This window comes from Mytilus galloprovincialis, chromosome 1, assembly GCF_965363235.1.
Source record: "Mytilus galloprovincialis chromosome 1, xbMytGall1.hap1.1, whole genome shotgun sequence".
Taxonomy (NCBI): Eukaryota; Metazoa; Mollusca; class Bivalvia; order Mytilida; family Mytilidae; genus Mytilus; species Mytilus galloprovincialis.
The window spans coordinates 54301042-54326310 of NC_134838.1; the positions used below are offsets into that span (position 1 = coordinate 54301042).

Consider the following 25269-nt stretch of genomic DNA (forward strand, 5'->3'; position numbering starts at 1 on the left):
ACTTATGGTTTGCAAATTGTTTTGAATAAAATTGAGAATGGAAATGGAGAATGTGTCAAAGAGACAACAACCAGACCATAGAAAAAAAATTAAAAAATTCAAGGGTTACATACTATATAAATACCCGCGGGAATTTAATGTTCTCCCTATTTTCGCAAACGACAGAATCTTGAACTTTTTATTTATATGTCCTTGAACTCTGTATGGTTTTTGTCCTTGAGACAAATAAAATGAAGATCAAAAATAAGCAAAGACATTCTAAAACGTATGTACAAATATTCAAATGGCAAACGACCATAGGAGGTTCAATTTAATGACCGAGAATATTTTATAATCGTCAAGTTCAATTTAATCAAACTGAAATCGGCTTCGGGTTATTTTGACTATTTTATTGTCAAGACACGAATTGTTACAGTTGAAAAACTATCTCTTAACCAGTACAGTTAATGGGTATATAAAGAGGTTTTTTCTTCTGTTGTCTTTACCACATTAGAGAATGATGATCAAGTTACTTGCTATTTGTATGTTACTGGGACTAACAGTCGGTAAGTCATTAAAAAAAATTGGTTTCAAAACTTTCAACCAGTATGACATTGCTATAGAACATTATTTATTTTTTTATTTATTGGAATCCTTAGTCTTAAAGTCATAAGAAACCAATTTCTTCAAATTACATTTTTACATGTTTATAAACTAAATTAAGACAATACATATACTCGACAAACCATTGTTTCTAGGAAAAGTTTGCGTTTATGTAAATAAATAATTATTAACTATTTTGCCGAAGTTAACAAAACATGACTTTTTAAGAAACAATATGCACAAAATCATAACGCATGTGAAAACTAAGTAAGATTACAGACATGCAATATAGCGATGTTTATTTTTTTTTAATGTTTTCCATGCGTTTCTTTTTGTCTAATAAATTTTGTTAAAACAATAATAAATTGTTCAAATATTTGGTGTAATAATTTGATTCTTTCAGAATATATTGAAACATAGTCTATATCTAACTTAAACGTTTATTGACCGTTGCTTTTATCCCGATTGCACTTGTGCTGTGCTGTTGTCGAAGTACTAACGAAGGGTCTCCTGGTTTAGATCAGTGCATGATACGGAAAATATAAAATAAAAAAAGGGGGAGAATGAGTGTACGGGTAGATAGTAAATGAATATCAGAACATTTCTGAGGGTTCTAAAAAGACAAATAGAACTTTTTCTTGTAGTTTTAATTTGCAAAAACGTTCAGTTTAAAAAAAATATAATTTACGGTTTCGTCCTTTTTCACACTTGACATCTGCTTCACATTTCATTAAACTTATTTTTATATATATATATATATTAAAGATGGTTTGAATGTATTGTCTTACCATTTGTAGAATGATGTTTTCATTATTCGAGCACTAGTTATCTGTATTTGGATAATTTCAGGATACCGGCTTAAATCAAGGTTCCTACAGAATCGACTAAGGCCACGATATGGACCCATGAGTATCGTCGGTGGAACCGATGCATACGAAAATTCTGTTCCATGGCAGGTAATCACATAATGTTGATCATCTAAAACGAACAGGCTTTTCATAAAATATGTAAATATTATTGAAGTTGTAATCTGAGTTTTCGCTAATAAAACAAGTAAACCAGTTACAATAACTTATTTTGCTGATACAAGTCTGACATTTCTCTGCGCTCGACTCAATGCTTTGGAATAATAGCCAAAGCAGTACTACAGACAAGGGAATGAATTTTGGATAGCAGATAACTTGACGTACACACATTCTCGTATTTTAAGCTGCTGGAAATTGGGAGTGGACACACACTCAACATGCCCATGTTGTTTTACTTTCTTCATTCCTTGAATTCTATGCTTAAATTTTTTGAAGGTATCAGATAGGCTGTAATAATATTATTCAAATACAATTCTTTTTAGTGGCTAGGGGTGTTCAATGAAATTTACTCATTGGTTTAAAGTGACATTAAAAATAAAATGCTTTTGTCCCTGTCCTAAGCCAGAAGTCTGTATTCAGTGATTATCCTTGGTTCACGTCTGTCATACTTGTTTTCGTAAATTGATTTGTCATAGACCGTTAGTTTTCTCAATTCGCATATTTTTCATGTCGGGGCATTTTATAGCCAACTATTGATACGTTATGGGTTGTACTAGTTTTTGAAGGCCGTACGGTTGCCTATAATTGCTTACATCCACTTAATAATTTGAATCTTGGTGGATAGTTGTCTCATTGGCAATCATATCACATCTTCTTATCGTCTATATTTATATGTAAAAATAAATCAGAAATTATTATTTATACACTAAAATGTATAATCAAAATTTCCTTCTTTTATTTTAGGTTTCTATCAAAAGTAGTGATTACAACCACTTTTGTGGTGGGTCGTTGGTTAAAGGAAAAAATGGTTTAGCCGTAGTTACTGCAGCGCATTGTGTCAGTGATGGGTAAGTCGTGTCGTCTTTTACTGCTGAATTTCAACGAATAATTTGATTGTCTTCTGATTGGCTTTAAGAATTTTTTATCAGCTCATAGTCTAGACATAATTTTGTCATGTGACCGTGACCTTATCAACGTTTTTTCATGATTTACTCCTTGAATATGGAATATAGAATTAAATTATAAAAGATGATTGTAATATTTGTTTCTGTCTATTCGAAATAACATAAAAAATGTGGTGCACATTGTGGAATAACCTGCTACGAGCGTTATTCAGTGTGCACAACATTTTTATGCCCCATTTATAGGCATAATGTTTACTGGTCTGTGCGTCTCTCCGTCCGTCCGTTCGTCCGTCTGTCCCGCTTCAGGTTAAAGTTTTTGGTCGAGGTCAGGTTAAAGTTTTTGATCGAGATAATTTGTGATGGAGTTGAAGTCCAATCAACTTGTAACTTAGTACACATGTTCCCTATGACATGATCTTTCTAATTTTAATGCCAAATTAGAGGTTTTATCCGATTTTAACGGTCCACTGAATATAGAAAATGATAGTGCGGATGCGGCATCCGTGTACTGAGGACACATTGTTGTTTTTTTATGTTATTTCTACATAGACAGGAAAAATAGTATGTAGTAATTCCTTAAATGTCCTATAAACGGTTTCCTTGCTTTTCTCATTACTTGCTTCATTGCGTGTTATCCCTGTCCGTATACAACATGTTCGTCCGGGCAGACTAGAATGTGCGAACGTACCTACGTCCAAACGTTCCGAAATTGGTTTCCATTTTCTACCTTTAGTTTGCCTCAACCAAATGTTATGAAACCTATAAAGATAATTACCACAATAACAGATCAGAGAATTGTGATGGCGTACCTTTGTAACGTTTTACGCATGCATGTGGGGGCGTCATCTTTGGTGGTGTCAGTGTAGAATTCCCTTTACAACGTTCCAATTTCAAACTTACTGCAACAAATTGTTTTGAAACTTTTTTACAATCATTACAACAATACTCGGAACAAATTCGAATTTCGGTGGCGATCCTTTATAACTTTATATGCGATCGGAGGCATCATCTGTGTTCCAGATTGACACATTCCCCATTTATTTACAAAATGTCGTTTTGATTGTTCTCTTAATTAGTTCATCTTGTAGATTTAATCGCATTGAATTAAACTATAACTATATTTACAAATATTTCCTTTGCATTAGCCTACTTTACTTCATTCTAAAATTTCGGTACATTTAATGAATGGCTGTTATTTATTTTGAATTTATTGAACCATAAAATTAATTTTTGACTCTTCACATTGAATAATCCGCGAAGCGGATTATGTTAAATGTGAAGAGTCAAAAAATAATTTGATGGTTCAATAAATTCAAAATAAATTATTGCCATTCATTATAAATAAATTTCTATCAAAAATAAGGCTCAAAGATATATATTAATACAAATAACAACGTATATATATATATACACAGATGTTTGCGTATGAAGTACAGCTCTTTATAAGAACCAGGCAGAGTGCCATATACATGTGATACATGGGGGGTTTCAGATTTTATCTATAATTGACCTAGTAGAAGCAATAAATGAATCCTGCTCAAAAAATGATTTTGAGTGGCAAAATATGAGTGGTTGCCATGGTAACGGACACACAATTTTTTGGTTGTTAAGCGTAGTAAAATCTTTCAAAAATCAGCTAAATCACCACATTTCAGAGCCTGATTATCATTAGAATCATGCATTTTTCATTAATTTTCATATGTAACATTGATAGATCTTGGTTTAAGCTTCATTTTAGTGAAGATTGCATGTCAACCAAATTTGTAAATTTTTTGAAAAATTTTGCGAAAAAATGCATATTTTCAACTTTTCTGAAATTGGGATTTTTGCGAAATTATCAAATTTTCTCTGGTGTTTTTCAGAAAAGTGCAAATGTGTACAGAATAGTTAGCACTGTAGTTATGAAATTTGGATACTACTTTACCAAATTGAATAGAAAAATGTGTGGGATTTTTTTTAGTTTTATCACCATAGCAACCGATTTTTTCCTTGGAAACGGAGTTTTTATTTGCAGAATATTGCTGTTTAAGAGCTTAAATGTCCTGAATTGTTTTATAACCGATAAGAAAATACATAAAAGCTAACGCAAACTTTAAATTACTATCGTCAAGTGTGTTGATTTCAATTGTTACCACGGAAAAACATATTATCCATAGCAACATCCACTAAAAACTGCATAAATAGAAATTTATGTAAAAAAATATATAAATAGAGGGTGTTTATTTTCAAATTGGAATATGTTTTCATTCTTTGCTTCACTCACAGTCTTGTCTGTTTTTTTTTTCTTCAGATTGTTCAATAAATGTAATATGTAATGAAACATTGGGGTTGGGTGGCTTGGAAAAAGGGAGGTATGTTGATTTTTTTAAATGTTGCATACAAGTAGATACTTGAAAAGATAATTGCGTTTCGTCGTCCGAAGACATATTTGTTTTCGCATTTTAACTTTAGTTTAAGTTAATAGAAATCTATGAAATTTAAACACAAGGTTAATTACCACAAAAGAAAGGTTGGGATTGATTTTGGGAGTTTTGGTCCCAACAGTTTAGGAATTAGGGGTCAAAAAGAGGCCCAATAAAGCATTTTTCTTGGTTTTCGCACCATAACTTCAGTATAGGTAAATAGAAATCTATGAAATTTAAGTACAAGGTTTATGACCATAAAAGGAAGGTTGGGATTGATTTTGGGAGTTTTGGTCCCAACAGTTTAGTAATTAGGGATCCAAAGGGTCAAAATTATACTTTGTTTGATTTCATCAAAAATTGAATAATTGGGGTTCTTTGATATGCCGAATCTAACTGTGAATGTAGATTCTTAATTTTTGGTCCCGATTTCAAATTGGTCTACATTAAGGTCCAAAGGATCCAAAATTAAACTTAGTTTGATTTTAACAAAAAATGAATTTTTGGGGTTCTTTGATATGCTGATTCTAACCATGTATTTAGATTTTGGATATTGGACCATAATAGGTAAATGTCCAATTTTTATAAGTTTTTAAGTTTAAGTTCTTAGACCACATTCATTCTGTGTCAGAAAACTATGTTGTGTCAACTATTTAATCGCAATCCAAATTCAGAACTGTATCAAGCTTGAATGTTGTGTCCATACTTGCCCCAACTGTGCAGGGTTCGAACTCTGCGGTCGTATAAAGCTGTGCCCTGTGGAGCATCTGGTTTAAGGTTAACAGATGATGAACTTCATCGGAAAGCAATAGCCGGGCCAACCTGGCTTATGGAAAGGGAAGATAGATATGGCCCTAACAATTGTAAGACAATTCTTAATTTCTTATGGCACACATCCGTATGAGATGTTATTCCACCAGCATAAATCACAAAATTGACCCGTAACATAATATTAACAAACAAATAATAGAATCATTTGGTCAAAGCATTTCTAAACTGAAACTGAAGTGTGATGGACGGGCGGATAGACGGACAGGCAATTGAACACATTTTAAGTTGGTGGTGATTTAAAAAATAATAATAGTCAATGGGTGATCGCTAATATCGGAAGTCCAGTATAATGGAATACTCTTAATATATACATGTAGCTATCAACATATCATTAATAACTGCTTTGTTGTACTAATATCCCGCAATTGGAATTCAGGATCTCCGAGATAGACAAATAGAATACATCTGCTAAGTTGGAATTGTGCTAATCCCGGTAAAATAATTATGCTATAACCGGCAAAACTATCAAATCAAAATTATCAAGCAATATAATTGTATCAATAATGAATCATTCCTTACTATGCGTCGTTCTACATATATCTCACAAGTTCAAGATTCCGATAACATAACCGATAACATAATATCTTGTTTTGTGTGTGTGTGTGTGTGTGTGTGTGTGTGTGTGTGTGTGTGTGTGTGTGTGTGTGTGTGTGTGTGTGTGTGTGTGTGTGTGTGTGTGTGTGTGTGTGTGTGTGTGTGTGTGTGTGTGTGTGTGTGTGTGTGTGTGTGTGTGTTGGGGAGGGGATTCAGCTGAAGCACACTTCTTATCCTTCTGAAATCCCCCTCCTCTCCTTTAAGATAGTAAACCTGTATAAAGAGGTATCATTTTTTTTGGATAATTTAAAAAAATTGTTTTGCTATTCCCAACGTTTTTTTTAACCTTTACATGAATTACGCCCTTATTTTCTGTATCTGTCTCTGTAACCTTTACAAAAGACTGCATTAATCCCAAGATTTGGAATGGAACCACTAAGCTGAAAATGTCTGCATAAATACAAGATAATAACAGTTATAATTTGAAGACAAATTCCACACATTCAATTAAAAGCAACACTAGAAACAGCGCTGTTCATACCAATCTTATTTTTCTTTGTAAATATCAATGCTATCTAGTCCCAACAAGTTGTAAACATTCATGAATACAAGACTTAAGTGTCCCATGTGAAATAAAAGAATAAATTTCCAATGTCCCACTCTTTGTGCACACATTTGATCTATTCAAGGTTCAATGGCAAAAACTAAAAAAAAAAACACTTTGATGGCCGTGCCTCAATTATTTTTATTTTTTTTGGGGGGGAGGGGTTGTAGTAGGTTTGACCCATGTTAGTCAGTACATTAGTCGTCACAAAGTTGGTTTCCATTTTATAATTTTAGTTTGCCTCAATCAAATCTTATGAAACATGTATACACACAGAGTTTGAATTTTGTTGGTGTCATTGTAAAGTGTTAACTGTATAATTTGCCTTATATGGCCTGGTTAACTAAAGAAATTTCTAAAAGTGACCATTTGATCTTAGGAGAACCTTTCTGGAGCCCTCTTTTTGTCATACATACAATATTATATTTTTCGACTTTCATGTAGATTTTTTTTATCTTTTCTGTTAATTTAAAAAAGAAGATGTGGTATAATTGTTAATGAGACGGTTACACGCCATTATTCCGACTAATTGGTCCGACAGCCCATTAGTCCGACAACCCATTAGTCCAACAACCCAATAGTCCGACAATCCATTGCTCCGACAGCCCAATACTCCGACAACCCATAAGTCCAACACTTATCAAGTCAAGCATAAGGGTAACAGGATAAAAAAAAATTGTCTGTCTTTATTATTACGTTTAGATATAATAACATGTTTTTAAAGAAATAACTCCGTATATATAACATAAGGCTTAGGTAGTTCAAATACTTTCTATATACTCAATTCGAAATCTGTATATAGAATAAAACAGAACAGAATATTTCATTTTTCCAAATTAAAGGGTCTATAAAGAGCATATAAACTACCAGTGATGGTGCGAACTACTGATGATACCCCGCCCAAATATTTCGTTGTTGAGTTGTGAATCTGAAAAAGCATCACACAGTATAGTTGACTAATATAAACCCTGAAACCAAATTTCAGAAATCATTGTATTGTAGTTCCTCAGAAAAATATGACGATTTTTTTTAACTTGGCTGTCATGTGAAAAGTATTCGGTAAACAGGAAGTGGTTGAGTAATGAATCTGAAAACTTATCACACGATATAGCCGACTTCAATAAACCTTTCAGAAATCCTTGTAATGTAGTTCATGAAAAAAATGCAACGAAAATATTCATGGGACGGAGGGATGAACTGACGGACAGACTGGCCGATGGACGGTTGGATGGACGGACAGACAGAGGTAAAACAGTATACCCCACTTTTTTGAAGCGGCGGTATAATGATTGGATCAACATAAAGACTTTACAACAATAATAATATGATATAATTATCTTTATAGCACCATAAGCCTCAGTCACAATCGGAGCCAAAACAAAATAGAAAAAAACAACTATGTATATCAAATAACAGTCAGTATCAAGACATGTACTACATTATTCAAAAGAACTATTGTTTAACAATACAATCGTCAGTATCCCCCATAATAGTAAAGTTTTCTTGTGTAAACATCGAGATGTGCTAGAAATGTGCTGAAAGAGTTCCTCCCTCAAATTATTATGAAGTGAGCATTCGATTGAAAAATGACGCTCATCCTCAACTCTATCAGTTGTACATTACGAGTATCTGGCATTTTTCAATTCTTAATGTAATGGGTGAGCACCGATTCTTAATTAACATATGCACTACCTTTCTTAAAATCTACGGAAGCGTATTAGCACCACACATTTTTTAAAATTTTTCTTCCAATGTTTGCGTTACAACGCAAACCTTTGCGAAATACACAAACCTTTGTTTTATCTTATTTCTTATTTAAGATTCAAAGGAAACAGTAGTTATTAATAGAGGAGGCTGCATATATTAAAATGTATCACCATTGTAGTCATTGCAAAGTAAAATCCTTGAACATTTATATCATATCATTGACTTCAATAATGAGCAGAATAATATAAGAAAATGTGGTATGAATGCCAATAAGAAAACTCTCTATCTAAGTCACTATTCCTAAAAGTAAACCATCATAGGCCAAAGTACGGTCTTCAACACGGAGCATTGGCTTACACTGAACAACAAACTTTAAAGGCCCCCAGAAACGATATCCTTGTTACTACTGGTATATATATTACAAAGAAAATTGAGTAAATTGAGTTTATACGGAAGAACAAAAATCAACCCTGCTAATATAGCTATAACCGAATATAAATATACTTCCAACGTAAGCTTTCGTTTGAGAACTGTGTAAAGTAGGTTGGCAATAAATATATAGAATGAAGATGTTTTATTAATAAAATTATGTTCTCTCTATTCAAATTGCTACCCAAGCATCTTAAAAATACTTCATTATATTGAAATGAAAATTCAATGACTTTCTATCAAAGAATCTTGATCATATTCTGAGATTTAAAAAAAATGTTTCCTTATTAAAAATTCATTTTAAAGCAGAAAGATAAATTTGTCCATTTGTATGACATTATTTTGGATCTTTCAATTTAAATATAAGTGAATATCGATAGGGATTAATAAAAGAATCAAAAGAGTTAACAAATATTTAGATCAATGTGCTTGTTTTCGAGATATTAGCCACTGAAATTTTGGCGGGAAAATATTCTCTCGACTTTTCATAGCTTTATCTTTGACAAGTTTACATTCTCAAAAACTATCAAAGAATAATTTAAATTTTATAAGACTTTTACAGATGGCTTTTCATTATATATGTAAAAGATTTATTAAAAGATAAATGGGGGTCAAAGCCATTTTTTTAAGGCATTCAAATGAATAAAACCTGAGGTTTCCGAAAATCTGACAAAAATCTTAAAACATGACAAGCGAACTACAATGTACCTTAACTAAGCTCTGAAGCTAAAACCAAGTTATAGATTATCGATCTTATATATGAAATTTCTGAAAAAAAATTGATTCTATTTATAATCAGGCTCTCCGACCAAACATAATTTTTTCAAGAATCTACATGTAGGATATCTTTAAAAAATAAACCTACACTCCCCCCTTTTTCTAACCTTCCACCCCAATATTACATTATATATTACATTTGATGAACCTTATGAAAAGACGTGAAGAAAAGCATGCAGTCATATTCCAATTTGAAAATAAACACCCTCTATTTATGTATTTTTTTACATAAATTTCTATTTATGCAATTTCAGAGTGGATGTTGCTATGGATAATATGTGTTTCCGTGGTAACAATTGAAGTCAGCAACACTTGACGATTGTAATTTAAAGTTTGTGTTAGCTTTTATGTATTTATCTTATCGGTTATGAAAAAATCAGGACATTTAAGCTCTTAAACTGCAATATTCTGCAAATAAAAACTCCGTTTCCAGGGAAAAAATCGGTTGCTATGGTGATAAAACTTGAGAAAATCCCACGCATTTCACTATTTGATTTGGCAAAGAAGTATCATAACTTCATAACTACAGTGCTAACTATTCTGTACACATTTGCACTTTTCTGAAAAACAACAGAGAAAATTTGATAATTCAGCAAAAATCCCAATTTCAGAAAAGTGGAAAATATGCATTTTTTCACAAAATTTTTCAAAAAATTTACAAATTTGGTTGACATGCAATCTTCACTAAAATGAAGCTTAAACCAAGATCTATCAATGTTACATATGAAAATTAATGAAAAATGCATGATTCCATTCATAATCAGGCTATGCATTGTGGTGATTTAGCTGATTTTTGAAAGATTTTACCACGCTTAACAACCAAAAAATAGAGTGTCCGTTATCATGGCAACCACTCATATTTTGCCACTCAAAATTATTTTTTGAGCAGTATTCATTAATTGCTTCTACTAGGCCAATTATAGAAAAAATCTGAAACCTTCATGTATCGCACTCTGCCTGGTTCTTACAAAGAGCTGTACTGAATACACAACGTTAGAGTGGGCGTGTCGCCATAAAAATTGATAACATTGAAAATAAAGCTAATTCTTTTAACCAATCAGAAGACAGTAAATACACCAAATTTATTTATAATTACATTTACGCCAGACAGCTCGTTTATCGTGCAATTTACTTTACAGAACTCAGGCCTCGAGTATTCAGGTTGTAGTTGGGAGACATTCCTTAACACAGCAGTCTGCATCTGAGAAAACTTATCAAGTCAGCGAGATAAAAAATCATCCCCAATACAATTCGGACACCATGGACAATGATATAGCGGTATTGTTTGTTCAAGGTGAAATATCAGAAACAGAAGAAGTCGGACCGATTCAACTTCCGAAAGAAGATTCTAGTGTCTTTAATGGTCAGGAATGCTTGATTTCAGGATGGGGCGCTCTGAAAGAAGGTAAAAGTTAAAAAAAAAATAGAATTTAATGCAATGTTTCATATTTATCTTGAACAAGTATATTTGTTAGTCAAAACTGTTAGGAACAAGATACGACTTATGGTTTGAAACGCTGATAATCTAAAAACCAGAAATAATGTTTGTGGGTGTGTGTGTGTGTGTGATGCCAGATCAAACAAATCTTATATTAAATGAATGATAAGACAAATTCAATGCATACATATAAATAAGTTATTGTATTTACATACGTCAATGTGAATATAAAAAAAAAAGATGTGGTATGATTACCAATGAGACAACTCTCCACATGACACAGAAATTAATAGCTATATGTCACCGTATGGCCTATAACAATGAGCAAAGTCTACTGGGTAGTATGTATGTCAAAAAGGGTTCTATATTAAGCTATGTTGCACAGTGATAACCAACTTGTTACGTACCAAACACTAAAAATTTGTATTTTAGTATAAGTATCATACTAAAATTGTGAATGGAAATGGGGAATGTGTCAAAGAGACAACAACCCGACCATAGAGCAGACAACAACCGAATGCCACCAATGGGCCTTCAATGCAGCGAGAAACTCTGGTACCCGGAGGACTCCTTCAATTGGTCCCTACACAAATATGTATACAAGTTCAGTGATAATGGACTTCATACTAAACACCGAATTATACAAAAGAAACTAAAAGTAAAAATCATACAAGACTAACAAAGGCAAGAGACTTCTGACTTGGGACAGGCGCAAAATGCGGCGGGGTTAAACATGTTTTTTTTTTTTTTAGATCAACCCTCCCCCTATACCTCTAGCCAATGTAGAAAAAACAAACACGCAAGAATACGCACAGTTAAACTCAGTTTAAGAGGAAGTCCGAGTCCGATGTCAGAATAGGTAACAAAAGGACCTAAACAAAATGACAATAATACATAAATTAACAAAGGACTACTAGCAGTAACTGACATGCCAGCTCCAGACCTCAATTAAACTTAGTGAAAGATTATGTCTTTATCATATGGATATCAGGCACAATTCCTCCTGTTAGGAATTTAGTATTTAAACCATGATAAAATATACGAGAAGAACATAACCCGTGTCATGTTGTTTTTAGGGAGCTACCATTTGATTTTTATGGGGGGGCTAGGATGAAATTTGAAAAAAATAGGCAGGACAGGAGTTTTGAGTAAAAAAAAAGGCAGGATGAGACACTTGCAAAAAAAAAAAGTCAGGACGACAATTTAGGTAAAAAAAGTCAGGATAAACTATAAAAAAAAAAGGCAGGACCGAACAGAGTGAAAAATAAAAAGGCAGGACAGAGATTACAGCTAAAAAAAAAATGCAGGACAAAATTTTTCATCCTAGCCCCCCCATAAAAATCAAATGGTAGCTCCCTTATGGACTGGAAGAACAAAGTCGATTTTAACAACTGGTAACATGTATTCAGATTTTATTGTGCTTATATATATTTATCGTTTGTAAAAACACACATTACGAATTTTTTATTTTTCGGACGAGAATAGATAATACAATATGATTAAGTCTGATAATTTTCTTGTGTTCAAACATTAATTAACTGCTGTGGTTTTGCAGGAGAAGAAGGGCCTGACAATTTGCAAGAGGCTTGGGTTGATCTATTCTCTAACGCTTTGTGTTATGGAAAATACAATGACGAATTCAACAGGAATGTAATGATATGTGGGGGTAAAGAAGAGGGAGGTGTTGATTCCTGTCAGGTAAAACCAGCTTCTTATTAATCCGAATAATCCAGTCGTTATATTACGATCACTACAATCACCAATCGTAACTACTCGGCCATTCTCGCTACGCAGTACAATTTCTTCGTGCAACCAGAAAGGCCGAGTTGTTCCGATTGTACAATCACTCCATTAACCTCGAGAAAAGCAGTAGATAGAGGGCGCTAAATTATTCGAGTTAGTTTCTTATCGTGAATTTCTTCACAGGCTAAACAATTAGTTCATATTTTACTTGCAAGAGGTCATTCAATTTATTTCTTATTCGTTTGTAACTCGTTTATAAACAAGTAAATATGTAAAAATTACAACAAGGTACAATAAGGGTCATATTTGGCATATTTCAAAGAAACGAGCATTATAATGTTATACGCCTAGCCTGATGAGTGTTCAAACTTTTGTTTATATTGCTTTGACTTTAAACATTTTGGTATATTTAGGATATTAAACGTAGCATAGAAATTTTCTATTTCTTTAATGTTGTTAAAATAAAAATTACTAGATTGCTATTTCTTTGCGAAAAGCTGCAAAACATAAAATTTCAGTTAACAAAAAATAATTCCAAAAAATAAAAGGGGGAAAAATAACATTATGGTCAACAAAAACGATTACCAAAAAATACAAGTGGGAAAATATAACATATACTATAGTAAACTAAAAACTATTTCCAAAAATTTAATGGGGATACATAAGTGAATGTTTTATTAATTCAGCGAATTGAATATTCTATCAATGACAATGGTTGAAACGTTCTTGATTAATTTTTCACGAAAGTCGCTCCCAAGAGTATTAAATGTTCTTTAAATTGTAACATTGGTTTTACTTGTTAAACAGGGTGATTCCGGAGGACCATTTGCATGCTTTGACGATGACTGGGATCCAATCCTTGTTGGTAAGTAAATTCGGGAAACCGTAGTTGCTGTTAATTGTTTCTCCGCTAAAGATTAAACTGCATATTTTTATCGTGGTACGACAACAACATCGTGGTCTGATAATAATTGGTGCTTTGAACTTTATCCGGGTTTGGGAGGGGTATACTAAATATTAAATCGTATGAAGACTAAGGAAAAAGTTACTATGAGGTAGTTGGAAATCTTAAGTAGAAGAAGAGCAGACAAGAAAAACGACACAAAGAATCATTAGTCTACAATAAGCTACAGAGTAAACTTAACATTTAGTGACACGAACTTATTGCATGTTTTTGGGGGAGACAAAATGTTTTCGTGTTTTATATAAACCATAATTATTTAATTAATATTGTACATTTTAAGGCGTTACTAGCTGGGGAGAGGGCTGTGCTAGAGCTGATAAACCAGGAGTGTATGCAGATGTGTACAAACTAAAAAGTTGGCTGAATGGTGTGTTAGGTCTGTAACTCGTACTCTGGGGCTGCAACGAAGACATAGTAATCTCATGAAGAACTGGATTTCCTTCTACAATCGTTACTTATATAAATAAAACATAATTATGAATGTTGTTTATTTTTGTCTTTCTGTAAATGCAAACGTTATCTTATTGATATGTTTGAACACGCTACATTATCTATGCTGTGTTTTGTATATTTTGTTTTTCTCCATCTTTTGATATTTTTCAATTTTTGCCATGGCGTTGTCATTTTTTTTTATTATCTGTCGCATCGCATCTTTCAAGATCAAGTGTAAAGCAAGACTTTAGTGATGATTCTAATTTTGCAAAATCATACGTGCATCGTCACTGGCTTTCATTTTGGACAAATGTGAAAAAGACGTATACTTATATTTACAGATCTTAGAAATCACATTTACCTGTTGTCAATTTCGTATCTGAAAGTTAAGATCTATATTCAAAACCTCAGATAACATTGTGTAGCTTTCTGTTAAAACTGCTAGTGCAATAAAAGTAGAAGTTATGGTGAGGAATCTTTTGATAGCCCCCCTTTTGAAATTTGAAAATCAAAAGTAGTACAAATCTACCAAATACAGCCTTCAGATGTTCATAATAGATTCCTTATAGATACCAGGATTAAAATTTTGTAATCCAGGTAATCGATTCGTCTACAAAAAACACATCAGTGACGCTCGAATAAAAAAGTTTAAAAGACAAAATAAAATAACGTACGACGTTGAATAGAATTGAGTAGCCAAGAGTCCAAAATGTTTTGACAAATACAGCTAAGTTTATTTATAATTTCTGGGGTAGAAATCCTTAGTATTTCGAAAAATTCAAAGATCTGTAAAGAATTATTTCATGATTATGACCATATCAAAGATGTCTCTTGCCAGCACGAAAGTGCAGTCTACTGAGATGGTAATACCATCAAAAACAAAATTCGACCATGCAGTAGTGACATCGACCAAGTGGTTGTAAATAAACTCATCATAGATACCATGACTCAAATTGTGTACATCTACCAAAGACACATCAGTGATGTTGAAGAGCATCGAGAACCAAAAAGTCTGAAAATTTTTGCCAATAACAGCTTAAGTAATATAGTCCGGGTTAGAACATCAATAGTAATTCGAAAATTTTACAAAGTTCGTTAATTTATTATGATTACCATATCAATGATAATTCATGTCAACACAGAAGTGCAGACTACTGGCCTGTTGATACCCTCGGGGAGGAAACCTCCCCAGCAGTGGTTGTAATAAAACCCATTATAAATACAATGTACTAGGATTACAATTGCATACCAAAGACTTTTCAGTGACGTCTATGATTAAAAAAGTTAAAAAGTTTTAAAAAGAAAGCATTAAATCCAAAAATCTGCAAGTTTTTGCAAAAATACAGATAAGATAATCGTCTGTAAGTGGTTCCTTCTGTTTTCGCAAACAGAATAAGACGTATTATTTTCTACGGAGTTAGCTGAAGTATATTAAAATTATGTATCTGACCGGTCTGTCTATCTGTATAACCTTCCTTTATATATAGTGTACACTTTCTTTCAAAAAGAATTTAAAAATATTCATATTTCAAAATTGAAGTATTTCATACGTCTCTTCAATACAGTGTAATGCAATGATTTCAATATTATCGTTTGCACAGAAAGGACCTTCCATTTTTTCCATATAAATGATCAGAATGGTGATGTTTCATAATCAGTATTGACATACCTAAAATTCATATCCAAATTAAATGTAAATTTTGTCATTAACTGTTAAGAGTCTAATAAAGACAACAGTAATATACCACTGTTTAAAATTTATTTATCGATTGAGAGAAACAAATCCGGGTTGCAAACTAAAGCTAAGGGAAACACATCAATAATAAGAGGACAACAAAGGAACTACAGGAATACTGAATTGTAAACTGAAACCCCAAACGCCAATATACATAGACACGAACTATTTGATAACTGCATTATTCCTGACTAGGCACAGGAGGTTTTAAGAAACAAATGATGGGTTGAACATGGTTTTATGGCTCGCCAAACCTACCGCTGATATATAAATATGGCAATGTTAAAAAATATCGCTAAAATGACTGAAACTGGTCATCGTAAGTATCATAAAATTTCCCGCAATATTCTTGATACATATTAATTTAAGTTGTTAATAGAAACAAGAAGATAGGGTATATATAAGTGCTAATGAGACAATACTCCATCCAAGTAAAAAGGTATAATATGTAAGCTCACACCGAACTGCTATCTATAAAGGGCCACAAAATGACTAGTGTAAATTAATTTAAACCAACAGTCTAATCTATATAACAAAACGAGCCACGAGAAAACTTGATGAACTACATCAACAGGCTCCCGACTAAGGACAGGTGCTAGCAAATGTAGTAGGTTTGAACGTTTTAACAGGTGCACCAACCTTCACCCTGGCCTCACACAGTATAGTGTAACATCGCAACATAGAAAGACACGCTATAAAATATCCTGTAAAACAATATTTGAGGAAAACTGCATATTTCTGACTGTAACTGGTTCTCGACCAGTACCGAATTAAAAACAAAATAAAATGCATCTGTACGATCTGTCATTGTCATTCCTCAAGAAACACCGTTTGAACTAAAAATTCCGAAAAAAAATCTTTTTAATGACATTGCAGTTTTTTGTGTGTCTTGCAAAAATGCATATATGAACCGAAAGTGCACACATTTAGTGTGCTTCTAAATGCACAGCTGTTCGAAAAGGCAATGGGGAATTTAGCTATGAGTTTTCTTAATTACTTCTTCATTTTTAGTTAAATGTTCAACTTTCACTGAAGCAAAAAGGTACGGATAATTGTATGCGCCATGTGTGGGGTGTATAGACCAGATAAAATAATGGGCAGAAAAGTGCAGACTAAATGACAAAAAAAATACTAAGTCATAAAAGAAACGATACAAGGCAATGTATTTTGCGTATATAATATACACCGTACCAAAGAAAATAACTGCATGCCCAAGTGGTCTAAAATCTACAGAGTTTTATTTTCTGATCTTTACTTGAAACTACATTGACAACATACATGGACCATCATTATTTATTGTAACAGTAGTATCTGATTTATATAGATCATTTGTTACTAATTTATTTTGATCAAAGGGTGGTGCCAATCTTTTGAAGATGGAAATAAACCTTGAACGACATTAAAACATGTTCAAAAACAAATTTTTATCTCTATCGACATTCATAAAAAAAAAAAAGTAAAATCACAAAAATACTGAACTCAGAGGAAAATCAATTCGGAAAGTCCATAATCACATGGCAAAATCAAATAACAAAACGCATCAAAAATGAATGGACAAGAACTGTCATATTCCTGACTTGGTACAGGCATTTTCAAATGTAGAAAATGGTGGATTGAACCTGGTTTTATAGCTAGCTAAACCTCTCACTTGTATGACAGTCGCATCAAATTCCATTATATTGTAACCGATGCGTGAACAAAACAAACAGACACAATAGGTAAAAATGTCAAAAATAGGGGTACAGCAGTCAACATTGTGTTATCATCTTAATCACTATAAAAACAACAAATGTAACGAAGCACAAAAAGGCATACATCAAATTAACATCCTCATTTTGATTATATTATACGATTTTATTTGTCTATGTAAAATGCACCCATCAAGGAAGGAGGGTTTTGAGTACTGGTGAAAATTGCGCGTTTGAAATTCGCACAGGTAGACATGAAATACTTTTGTCGTTCAAAGTATGACGGGATGCATAAATACAGTCACGCAAAATAGATATAACAAAAACGACAATATCTTGTTTGCATATTTAAGATGAATTAAGGTATAATATAGCAAAGTTGGATGTTTGACCAAAAAAGGCCTTCCGGGATCTAATTTTTCGAACCAACATGTACTCCCAAGCGCGTTCTCTTGTCCTGGGACATCATCGATTGAGTGAGACTTTGAACTTACGTGAGCAACATGTACGATCAACCCCAGCTTTTTGTTGAGGTTCGTGTTGCACGGTCTTTAGTTTCCTCTGTAGTGTTTTGTAGACTGTCTCATGTCGCTTTCTGGCATGGTAGTTTACTCCAACTTATAAGCGGAAAGTCTCTTGGATATATATTATTACATCCTCTTTAGTGTGTTTGTGAATATTATCAAAATATTATAAAAATAGAAAATTGTCTCGTTCGTTATCGACAATGTTTTTGTCAATTTCTAGATGTACTAGTAGTAGTCAGGAATCTGATGTACAGTAGTTGTCGTTTGTTTATGTAATATATATGTGTTTCTCGCTTTTTTATATAGATTAGATCGTTGGTTTTCCTGTTTGAGTGGTTATACACTAGTAATGTTGAGGCCCTTTATATCTTGTTGTTCGGTGTGAACCAAGGCTCCGTGTTGAAGGCCGTACCTTGACCTATAATGGTTTACTTTTATAAATTGTTATTTGGATGGACAGTTGTCTCATTGGCTCTCATACCACATCTTCCTATATCTATATTGTAGGTCGAGATGTTAGGCAGGCTTAACTGTATAGTTTGTATGCTATATTTCAAGCTCGGTGATACAGTTGCGGTCTACTATAGTGATCAAACTTTGAATTATTTTTTTTATAGGAAATCGACTTTATAGCTCCTGTATGAAGTCCGCCGAATATGAATTAAGGAACTGGTCGGTAGTGCCAATTTGTTGAAAAACACATCCTCCAAATGTCACAATAAGTTGCTTTTTTGCATATACTTAGCTCAATTTTTCAGTCGGTTCGAAAATCCTAGAGAAAATAGAATATCTTTTTGTGATTTTTGGAAGTGACTTGTGTGATGAACCTTTTGTAAACAAAACGCGAGTCAAAATTTTAATCCTGATATCTATGATGAGTTTATTTACAACTGTTACCACTGGATCGGTGCCTCTGATGTGTCTCCGAGGTTATCACCATCCAAGTAGTCAGAATTTCTGTTATGGAATGAAATATCATTTACATGGTAAATGTCAGAAAAATATCAACTTTTTTAAATGAGGCTTAGAAACTTGGGAAGGTAGAAGTTTCTATACAAGTTTCGTGAATACAAACAGTTGTTATGTTTCTGACATTGATTTAGTAGTTTTAATACTATAGATAAAACCTCTACAATTATATTTATGAAACAAAAATCAAAAAAATTTGTCACAATATTTGGTATAAATTAAAAGACAACAGGAGGTGTTCTAGCTACTGAAAATAATAAATAAACAGTTTATAAACTTTGAGTTTTTCGAAATACGAAGGATTTTTACTCCAGGGATAGATTATCTTTATGAATTAAGCAAAACCTTTCGGATATTTAAGTTGATTATTAAACCCTCTTCAACTTCGTACTTTGGTTGTCCCTTTTATTTTGTTTGACCCCCCCCCCTCTTTTGGATCCGCTTATGACAATACGACAAAAAGACGAACAAGTCCACAAACACTTCAAGGAAAAATAAAGATTGAACAACACGAATCGCACCAAAAACTGGGACCGTTATAACTCGATTTATTTCACTTTACTGGGCAGAGTTTAACCGGTTCGCTCATAATAAACCAGTCCATCTATAGATAGGTGTTATAGGATAAACACATCAATGAAGTGGCCACTCATTGTTTTGTAAATTCCTTTGATGACACTGATAGGTGATTAGAAATCAGTAATAATTAAATAATTATAACGGCAATCATCCTTATCACACACATCTTCAAATAGACTGTCCTTATGCAAATTAAAACGTAAGCTCCGCCCGATCAGTTGTAATATCACATTGTGAAAAGTTGCAGTCAATTAATAGCTAATGGTTTTAGAAAAAAAAACTAATTTATAACATGGTTACGATTTCATGTCAGTATAGTATCAGTAAACTCATCATAGATACCAGGATCAAATTGTGTATATACGCCAGACGCGAGTTTCGTCTACAAAAGACTCATCAGTGACGCTCAAATCCAACAAAGTTCAAACCAAATAAAGTACGAACTTGAAGAGCATTAAGGATCAAAATTCCTAAAAGTTTTGCCAAATACAGCTAAGGTAATCTATGCCTGCGGTAGAAAAGCCTTAGATTTTCAAAAATTCAAAATTTTGTAAACAGTTTATAAATATAACCATATCAATGACAATTCATGTCATCACAAAAAGTGCTGACTACTGGGCTGTACATTGAGCTTGCACTCAGTAACCATGGGCATTCTTTGATAGAGTATTATTAACTATCATTTTCTCTATCATGACTTGTTACTATTGGACTAGTATTAAAGAGGTAATTTTTTTTTTATTTTTTATTACATATTCTTTTATGGATCTTTTGATAATCCAATGGCAGATATTAAAAGGACAGTTTAAGATATGAAAACTCAAGACTGCAGAATGCTGATAATAGCTTAATTTATGCGCTATGTGCTTTCATGCATAAATGTATTGTTCATCTGACCGTGACCTTATTTCAAGGAACTGTGATCAATGTTTAGTTTTAGGTCACAAATTGAAAAAAGTTGATGTATTGAATGATTTAAAGGTGTACATGTTAGCCTACTTATATAGCAGGATTCATCTAACCTTTACCTCATTATCATGGATCATTGATAATCTTAATTTTTATAAGATGTATGTAGTAAAACAACATTATTAAAGAAATTCAACATAAAATTCAACAGATAGTTATCAAAAGAGCAGCCGAAACATAAGGGTACAACTATTTTATATTCTGAGGAGAGATGTTTGTTGATCGACTATTTATTTTCATATGTTGCTTGCTTGTCCTTTCTATAAAATCAAATGCTCGCCCCTCTACAGCTTATGTACTCTTCTTAAATTTTCAAATATCTTCTTGCCATAAAATTATTTAGACCTGAACATAATGTTCATTGTTGAAGACTGTTTTGATTTTTTTTACATAGAAAAAAAAACAAAATAGTGTGTTTAATTGACATGCGCCCCATATCTCTTCATTGAGGCTCCAATTATACTTTTTCGTCTGATTCTTGTGCAACTCTGTCCTGGTATTTTTTTGTCTAAGATGCTGGCTTATGTTATCTGGTATAAAGTTGTATATAAAGAGACCTTTATGTTTGTCAAATTAATATTTGGACTCCTAGGTTTTTTCTACGATACGGTGGGGGGGGGGGGGGGGGGATATTTTGCTCCATAACATTAAATTTTCTTTTTCATATAAGACTTTAATAGCTCATAAAAGATCATTAATCAAAATTCAAGCGAAATTCAAGATCTGTTTTCTTTTGATTTGAGACCCAAATAATACTAAGTTCTATATGCATATCTACATTAAAAGGCAGTATCAATTTCCATGCTGGTTCCACATTGTAACTGTCAACCTAACCTGAGACTTATCGAGTCGTACATAGAAATCGACAGTAATTAATGTCGTTGAAATCGAAACATTTGATTATTTTTCAAAACAAACCAAACTGAAAAATTTTCTAAAAAAAGTCAAAGGTATAGTTACTTTTTTTATTATAATAAATTAATTAATTTACTAACATTTTTTACAATAGTCATTAACTTTTCATTTTTAATTATTTTCAAATTATTCATAACTTTATTAATGATTTGTCGATTATCACTTATTCATTTTGTTGTTTGAGGTGTTGAGGTTATCGAAGAAACACGCATTGTAACTAGTACCATACACTCATATTACTGCACTATAATAACTCTCTTTGTTTTAATGTATCGTTTTTTATTTATTTATCTAAATTAGATATTAAGTCATTTCCAATGTGTATGATTTTTATTACCCCAATATTTTTCAAAAGTGTCTAAAAAGAAATAAGATTGTGTCTTCAATTGAAGTTTTTCTGACGATCATATTATAAGTATTTCGTCGCAGATGTGCATACATATAGATAAGTTGTTTGTATTGTCGGGATAATTTTCCTTGCATCTTTCACTGGATATATCCATGGTGTCTTTTCGGTAGACAGCTAATCGTCAACTTAGAGAGACGTCTAGATTCAGGTAGAAATTGATTAATATTTTACCATCAGCCCTTCAAATGTACTATCTATGTTAATGAACAAATGAATTTAGTTTTTCCAAATGCAGTCACACATATAATGCATGCACAAATCCATACTTCGCTTTCTTCATTAGCTTATTTTTACAATACTCTAAAGGTAAGTCGTTATGTTACGTTATATATATACATATATAATTCTCATTGTGTTATATAACAACTTTTTATTACATAAAAAATAAAAAAGAATTGCTGCACACAACACCCATCAATTCCCGAATCCTCCGAAAACATGATGCAAACACATACAAACAAAAAGAACAATCCATTGTCCAGATAGCCTGATTTAGAATAGGCACATATAAGGTGAACTTTTCCTTTTAATGTGCGCACAACCCTCTCCCCTTTGATTGTTTTGATGTGCACACAGCTATATAAATGTACAACATATATACCTATGCAAAATCATCCTTTTAAAGTTGAAATTTATAAAATTATGACACCTACTACAGGGCCCACAAAATGAGTTTCAGGAATATCCTTCATCTGATATATACGAGCGAGACCAAAAATATGTCGAGCATCACAAACAAAAATATTGTCTTAAAAGAAAAACCAAATCAACATTAACGTCATCGACCGCGATTGATTAAATGTTTTTTTCGGTGTTTAACACCCCTTTCAACACTTTAGACTATTTGTAGCGGCTAGTTTTTATTGTTGGAGGAAGCCGGAGTGCCAGGAGAAAAACACAGATCTTCGACAAAAACTGGCAATCCTAATCAACAAACTACATAAATTAATAAAAGCGTTGACAGAAGCACGTTTTGCAAGCGTAGTTAAGCGCTTCACACTAAAAATGTCTGCATGCATGATCAACGCTTTTACAACACTATAAAACTACAAGAAGTCTATGCTCTGTTGTGACGTTGTCACGGGATGCATGTGCTGTCATGAAAGTTGAATTTTATTCGGAAATACAACCTAATTTTGAATGCCTCTCGATTGTTGTCATCATCGTTAGCCAAGGGTTACGATCCAGTTCCCTCCCAGACAATAAAAAGTACGGATTATTATGAAACATACATGTTATGTAATAGTTTTAAAATAAAATCAGACATACATTCATAGATGCCAGTAAAAAAAGGATTTCGTCGTTCCAACTGGGACATCTCTGCCAACGACAAATCGAGACCTACTTCTGTACAGAATGGTATCCTGTTGAACATCAGTACCTTGCAAGATGCTCCAGACGTTACCAAAAAATTAGAAAATAATGACTTAGAAAGGTATCGAATATGAAATTTTATTTTGTGGTATTGCAGTATCTTCAATGGGTAAATAAACGAGGGTCTTGGTGGGATGTCCTTCGTTTCCTTTTTCTTTAATTTTATACATGTTTCCCTAATCTTTATTTATTTGCCCCTTATTCTTTACTCTTTATGTTCAATGGTCATCCCTTTATTCTCTATTCTTTATGTGTTTGTCCTATTTTCCTCTTCTTTTTTCACCATTGATGCTGCTCTTTTCTCCATTATACTCTATTTCGTAGACCCAAGGATTTGTATCGTAACGAATTCTTGGTAACTAAACCCCTGTAGAGACATAGTATTATGTCTTTGACTCCAGCCATACCCTTATATATATATAAATAGTTTCATTCATAATGTGAAGGAAAGCGATATCAATGTTAATATACAAAAAAAACCCAGTTTTATCGGCAATTAGAACATTTTCCCTTTGATCTTATTGCCTAATATTTTCAATATCATGGACAGGACTTGATACTCGAAAATATTAGGCAATGACGTCATGTATCAGTGCAGTAATAATTCAATCAATTCAAATATTTATAGTCATATAAACTCTGAACAATAAGTTTGTGACAAATAATATAAACATACACAAAATACATTTAACAAACAAAACCATAAAAACAAAAAAAGCAAAAAAGCAAAACAATCTATCTATATGATATATAAATATATTTTATAAATAAATCAAGTGTCCCCTGTCCTCAGTTCGAATGCCTGTTTGGAATAGGACCCTAAGCTTTCTACTTCTATTAAGGTTGATGGGCAAAGAAGATATTTAATTTTTTTCATTTTCTTGCCAGGACATAAAATCTGGCATATGTAAACGTCACATGTTCTTGTTCATCCGCTTCAATTTATCAATGAAATGCACGCGACTTCATTCATACAACCGAACAACAAACCCAACGTCTTGTACGCGTAAAAGTAGTTTCACTTATTATTTCAATTAACTTCATATTCTTTACAAAAAAAACATAGAGTTACGACAGATTGCCGATAAAAAAAATAATGGCATTTTATTTTTGGATGCTGACTTTATCAGCTAGAATATCAGCTCGCCCTAACGGGCTCGCTTGATATTCTTGCTGATAAGGCCAGTATGAAAAACAAAAACAATAATACGACTGAATTGTGCAGGATGTTGTTAACAAATCAAAACTTCTACACGTTTCCGTAAATATTACCGTGGCCAGATTTTTTGGGTTCTGAAATTTTAAATTAAATGAAATAAAGATATAGTATAAAATTATTTATTTGGTGTAAGCAAGGATTGGCTTGGTATAAGCCAATAAGACAGCAACCATACGACAAAATACCAAAAGTAAATCTACTGTCTTGAGAAATAGTCAAGCACCAATACAACAGGATCTGTTTGGGAGTCCTTCAATTCTCTTTTTCTTTAATTTTTAAGCCTTTTTCTCTATTCTTTTGATATGTTGCCCCATTTTTGTATTTTTGTTTATTTAGAAACCCATTATTCTCTATCCTTTGGGTTTTTTTACCTATTTTTCTCCACGACAAAATATTTATAATTTATACCATATGTAAAGTTCTAAATTTTAATGGATCTTTTAAAAAGATTTAACGGAAATCTTTTTGACGATTATATTTTTGTGTTCTTCAATATTAAAATTTTGCTTCGT

At 32.6% G+C, this 25269-nt stretch overlaps 1 protein-coding gene across 1 annotated transcript; it reads left to right on the plus strand.

The window, feature by feature from the left end:
* The first annotated feature begins 437 nt into the window (after positions 1-437).
* Positions 438-14422, plus strand: LOC143078845 (trypsin-like). Its single transcript, XM_076253845.1, has 7 exons — positions 438-545; positions 1432-1538; positions 2352-2455; positions 10936-11201; positions 12790-12932; positions 13785-13842; positions 14222-14422. The coding sequence occupies exons 1-7, from the start codon at positions 497-499 to the stop codon at positions 14323-14325; spliced, it is 831 nt and encodes a 276-aa protein (XP_076109960.1). The 5' UTR covers positions 438-496; the 3' UTR covers positions 14326-14422.
* The last annotated feature ends 10847 nt before the right edge of the window (positions 14423-25269 follow it).

Bases quoted from the DNA above. Each gene is read 5' to 3' on its own strand.
- LOC143078845 (XM_076253845.1), top strand. From the start codon at position 497: ATGATGATCAAGTTACTTGCTATTTGTATGTTACTGGGACTAACAGTC. The intron at 2,456-10,935 runs GTAAGTCGTGTC...TTTACTTTACAG, and splicing joins GCGCATTGTGTCAGTGATGG to AACTCAGGCCTCGAGTATTC. The intron at 12,933-13,784 runs GTAAAACCAGCT...CTTGTTAAACAG, and splicing joins GAGGTGTTGATTCCTGTCAG to GGTGATTCCGGAGGACCATT.